A 4,420-nucleotide genomic window follows, 5' to 3' on the forward strand; every position below is an offset into this window, starting at 1 on the left:
TGGCAAAAAATGGTGATGATGGAGTCGATTTGGCCGCAATGGAATCAACCCAACTAATAGAAGCAGTTGCACGGGCAGCTGTTGACGCAGCTTTGGGGATGATGAAACTGTTAATGGGGACGGTGGATGGAGAATCAACCTGAACCAACCTCTTGCGGAAAATACATTCGAGAATATGGGTCCCACGGCAAATAGATCATTGAGTGGCTATGCCTGATCAGTCTACAATTAGGGACTGTCAAGTGTCAAACCTCCACCTATAGTAACAACTAATTTTGAGTTGAAGAAAGGCTTGCTTCAAACCATCTAAAATAATTGTGTCTTTAGAGGAAGGTAAATGAAGATCCTAACACTCACTTGATGGACTTTGAGGAACTCATGAACATATTTCAGTACAATAAAGTGTCAAAAGATGCAGTCTACTTAAGGGCATTCACCTTTTCACTGAAGCACGATGTGAACCACTGGCTTTAAAGCCTACCAACATGGTCCATCATGACATGGGAAGATATGACGAAATATTTTCTTGACAAGTACTTCTCATCTGCAAAAACAGGAAAATTCAGAAGGAAAATCTATAACTTTTGCCAGAAGGACACTGAAATAGTCTTCGAAGCCTGGAAAAGATTCAAGAAAATAGTTAGAAGCTGTTAGAATAATGGAATCGAATTGTGGATGCAATTCTAGAATTTTTTGGATGGACTGACACCCTCCTTACAACGAACTCTGAATATGCAGTTGGAAGTCCATTAATGAAGAAAATCCCGGAGGAGATAGTCTCTATCCTTGATGAATTATCTGAGGATGCTAACCATTGGCCCTCTAAGAGTAATAAAAGAAGAAAAATAGCTGGGATTCACCAAGTGGACTCTAACACATTAGTGCAAGCCCAGCTATACACCATGGCCAAAGAGATAAGAAAAATGAACTTAGCCAAGGTGCAGAGTGAGCCACAAGAAGCATGTTACTTTTGTGGAATGGGACACCCTATTCATGAGTGTCAAACTTCAGCTGAGGAAGTTAATATTGTTGGAACTATAATAGAGGTAAATATCAAGGTGGAAACAACTTCAATACTATGGGACAAAGACATCTAGGTTTTTTATGGGGTTCACCTAGTGGGAGTTTAAACTCGTGGCAGAAAAATAATCCTAGAACCCAGGGTCAAGGACCTCCAGGTTTTTAGAACCAGCCGAGGAAGCAGTACCAGCAATACTAGCCCCAACAGTCAAATCAGTCTAGTAAGGAAGATCTCATGAAGGCTTGCATCAACAAGTCTGAAGAGAGGTTTGATACTCACAGTTCTGCTATTCCAAATCTAGAAAGGCAAGTGGCTCAAATTGTCAACATGTTATCTGAGAGGTCTCGTGGGACTCTACCTTCTGATACAGAAAAGAACCTGAAGGAAATAATAAAAGTTGTATCTCTGAGAAGTGGCAAAATATTGGTTGACCTAGTTGTGAAAAACTAGACCCAAAGTGATGAGCAAGCAGACTGATACACTGGAGGAGAAAAAGAGTGAAGAGCAGAAAGGCCAGAGTGGTAGGGTACAAAAGTAGATTGAAGAAAGCAAATACATAACAACTCTACCATTCCCTCAAAAAATAAAGCAGAAAAAATTATACAAGTGCTTTGGGCAGTTCTTGGAGATGCTCAAATATGTGAACTTTCCCTTCACAGAGGTTCTCACTCAGATGCTGCTTATGCTAAATTCTTGAAGAAAATCTTGTCCAGCAAGAGAAAGTTAGAGGAGACAACAATGGTCAAGTTGAATGCCCGTTGCAGTATCATATTGCAAAATAAAATTCCTCAAAAGCGTGGGGACCCAGGAAGCTTCACTATACCATGCTCGTTGGGAGTGAGAAATTCGACAAGACTCTGTGTGACTTTGGAGCTTCTATAAATCTAATGTTTTTGTCTGTGTTCAGAAAACTTAAAGGCGAGCTTGGAGTAATCAAATCCATACCAGTGTCCCTACAACTGGCTGACCAGACCACCATCTTACCTGAAGGAATCCTCAAAGATATTCTAGTATGGGTGGAAAAGTTTGTGTTTCCCGTAGAATTTATTGTGGTGGACATGGAAGTAAACAAGAAGGTGCCTCTAATTCTAAGGAAGCCTTTTCTATGTACAGGTAGAGCAATTCTTGATATCTACGATGGGCAGCTTAGGCTCAGAGTGAGTAACGAAGTGGTGTTTCAGATGAAGAGAATGATGAAATATCCTAATGATGAGGCATTTGCCTACTCGTGTTTTAAGCTTGATGTTGTTGGGAGTTGGTTGAAAAATATAAGTTTTACAAGCCTGTGGGGGATACTCTAGAGAGTTGTATTACTCAGTATAGCATAGTGGAGGATGAAGATCTTGAAATAAAGAAAGAGGTTGAAGCTCTTAAGACTGAGGATCAAGTGATTGATGAGGAGGAACTCAAAAAGGAGGCGTCTAAGCCTAGTGTGGAATTGAAAGTCCTCCCTACTCACTTGAAATATGTTTTTCCTGAAACTAATAATTTTTCTATGATTATTTCTGCTTAATTGACAAGAGAACAGAAATAAAAAATGGTGGAGATGCTGTGAAAGTACAAGAAGGCCATTTGTTGGACCATAGTTGAGATTCAAGAAATCAGTCCAGCCATTTGCATACACAAAATTTTGCTGAAAGAGAATAGCAAGTCAGTGGTAAAACCCCAACGCAAGTTGAATAAAAATCTCTCCTCTTTCATCTCTCTCTTCTCTCTCCCCTCCACATTTCCTTTCCCCTTCACCCTCTAACCCTCTAATCCCTAAATAACACAGTCAAGAACCCACTGTTGACCACCGCCGGCTTCTCCTTGCCTTTCCCCTATTCGCCACCACTTTTCTCTTTCTTTCCCCCTGTTTCTCTCTCCCCAAGGCACTACTACCGGCATCATATCCAGCAGTCCCTCCTGGCTTCCCAATACCGTCACTGTCGGCGCATAAATTTGGTGACATACCCAACAAGGAGGCGTTACAGCAGGCTTCAATAGCGGGCCCTACTGAAACAAAGTTTAGTGTGGGCGGAGGCAGCGGCTAGACATCTTCCAATACATTCCAGGTTCTGTATTTCTTTGTTTTTACATATTTTGATTTATTCTGTATCTTTTTGTCATCATATATTTTGATTATATTCTGTACCTTTCTTTCTCTTTATATAATTTGATTTATTTTGAATCTTTGTGTCATCATATATTTTGATTTTATTCTGGATCTTTCTCTGTTTATATCATTTGATTTATTTTTTATTGTTTCTTTGTCTTTGTCGTTTACAACGCATTCACTTGCATCAATTACTTGCTTTTTTGTAATTGTTTTCTACTAGTTCCTTAAGTTGAAAAATATATTATTTTAGTTAACTTGTTGCGTATTGTAGTAGTACTAGCTTAGTATCCCTTAGATTATTGTGGCTAGGGCGAGTGATGGTAGAGTGAAGTCATGTCCTTGGGTGGGGCAGGGGGCAGGGGCAAGGGTGGTAAGGGAACCGCTAGGTTGAGTATTGGGTCATGGAATATAGGTACATTGACGGGGAAGTCTTTAGAGTTAGGGAAGATTCTCCAGAAAAGAAAGATTAATATAGCGTGTGTCCATGAGACTAGATGGTTGGGTACTAGGGCACGGGAAGTTAACGGGTTTAAATTGTGGTATTCAAGAGGTGTTAGGGACAAGAACGGAGTAGGTATTTTACTTGATAGGGATCTCAGAGAGCTAGTGGTAGATGTTAGGAGAGGGAACGATAGGCTAATGACTATTAAGCTAGTAGTTGGTAGGTTCACTTTAAACGTGATTAGTGCATACGCGCCTTAAGCGGGCTTGGACAAGAAAGGCAAGAGGCACTTCTTGGAGAATTTGGACGAGGTGGTTCATGGTGTCCCGCTTACCGAGAAGCTTTTCATATGAGGTAATTTTAATGGCCATATTGGGGAGTCTGCTAGGGCCTATGACTATGTGCATGGCGGGTTCGACTTTAGAGATAGGAACGATGAGGGAATTTTATTATTGGAGTTCACTAAAGCTTTTGATTTGGTGATAGCTAACACGTGTATTTAGAAGAGGGAAGACCACTTGGTCACTTTTCGGAGTACGGTGGCCAAGACTTAGATTGATTACCTTCTCTGCAGGAAGTATGATAGAGGCATGTGCACTGATTGCAAGGTTATCCCGAGTAATTGTCTATCAACACAACATAGGCTCTTAGTAATGGACCTAGAGATAAAGAGAAAGAGGAAGAAGAGAATGGCATATGGTCAACCCAAGATCAAATGGAGAGCCTTGACTAAGGACAAAGCTCATGAGTTGGGGGAGAAGTTGGTGGCTATGGGGGCTTGTAGGAGTAGTGGGAACGCAAGTAGTATGTGGGCCACGACAGCGAATTATATTAGGGAAGCTGCTAGAGAGGTGTTAGG

At 40.9% G+C, this 4,420-nt stretch overlaps 1 protein-coding gene across 1 annotated transcript; it reads left to right on the forward strand.

Annotated features, from left to right (window-relative positions):
* The first annotated feature begins 1,481 nt into the window (after positions 1–1,481).
* On the forward strand, positions 1,482–2,534 carry LOC107772260 (uncharacterized). The gene is made up of 4 exons (XM_016591755.1): positions 1,482–1,555; positions 1,681–1,851; positions 1,929–2,178; positions 2,277–2,534. The coding sequence occupies exons 1-4, from the start codon at positions 1,482–1,484 to the stop codon at positions 2,532–2,534; spliced, it is 753 nt and encodes a 250-aa protein (XP_016447241.1).
* Positions 2,535–4,420: the final 1,886 nt, after the last annotated feature.

The sequence above is a fragment of the Nicotiana tabacum genome, chromosome 14 (assembly GCF_000715075.1).
Source record: "Nicotiana tabacum cultivar K326 chromosome 14, ASM71507v2, whole genome shotgun sequence".
NCBI lineage: Eukaryota > Viridiplantae > Streptophyta > Magnoliopsida > Solanales > Solanaceae > Nicotiana > Nicotiana tabacum.

What these genes read in the sequence shown, in the direction of transcription:
- LOC107772260 (XM_016591755.1), top strand. Translation starts at nt 1,482, where the DNA reads ATGAGCAAGCAGACTGATACACTGGAGGAGAAAAAGAGTGAAGAGCAG. An exon ending in CAGAGTGGTAGGGTACAAAA is followed by an intron (nt 1,556 to 1,680) that starts GTAGATTGAAGA and finishes TTCCCTTCACAG; the next exon opens with AGGTTCTCACTCAGATGCTG. An exon ending in AGCTTCACTATACCATGCTC is followed by an intron (nt 1,852 to 1,928) that starts GTTGGGAGTGAG and finishes GTCTGTGTTCAG; the next exon opens with AAAACTTAAAGGCGAGCTTG.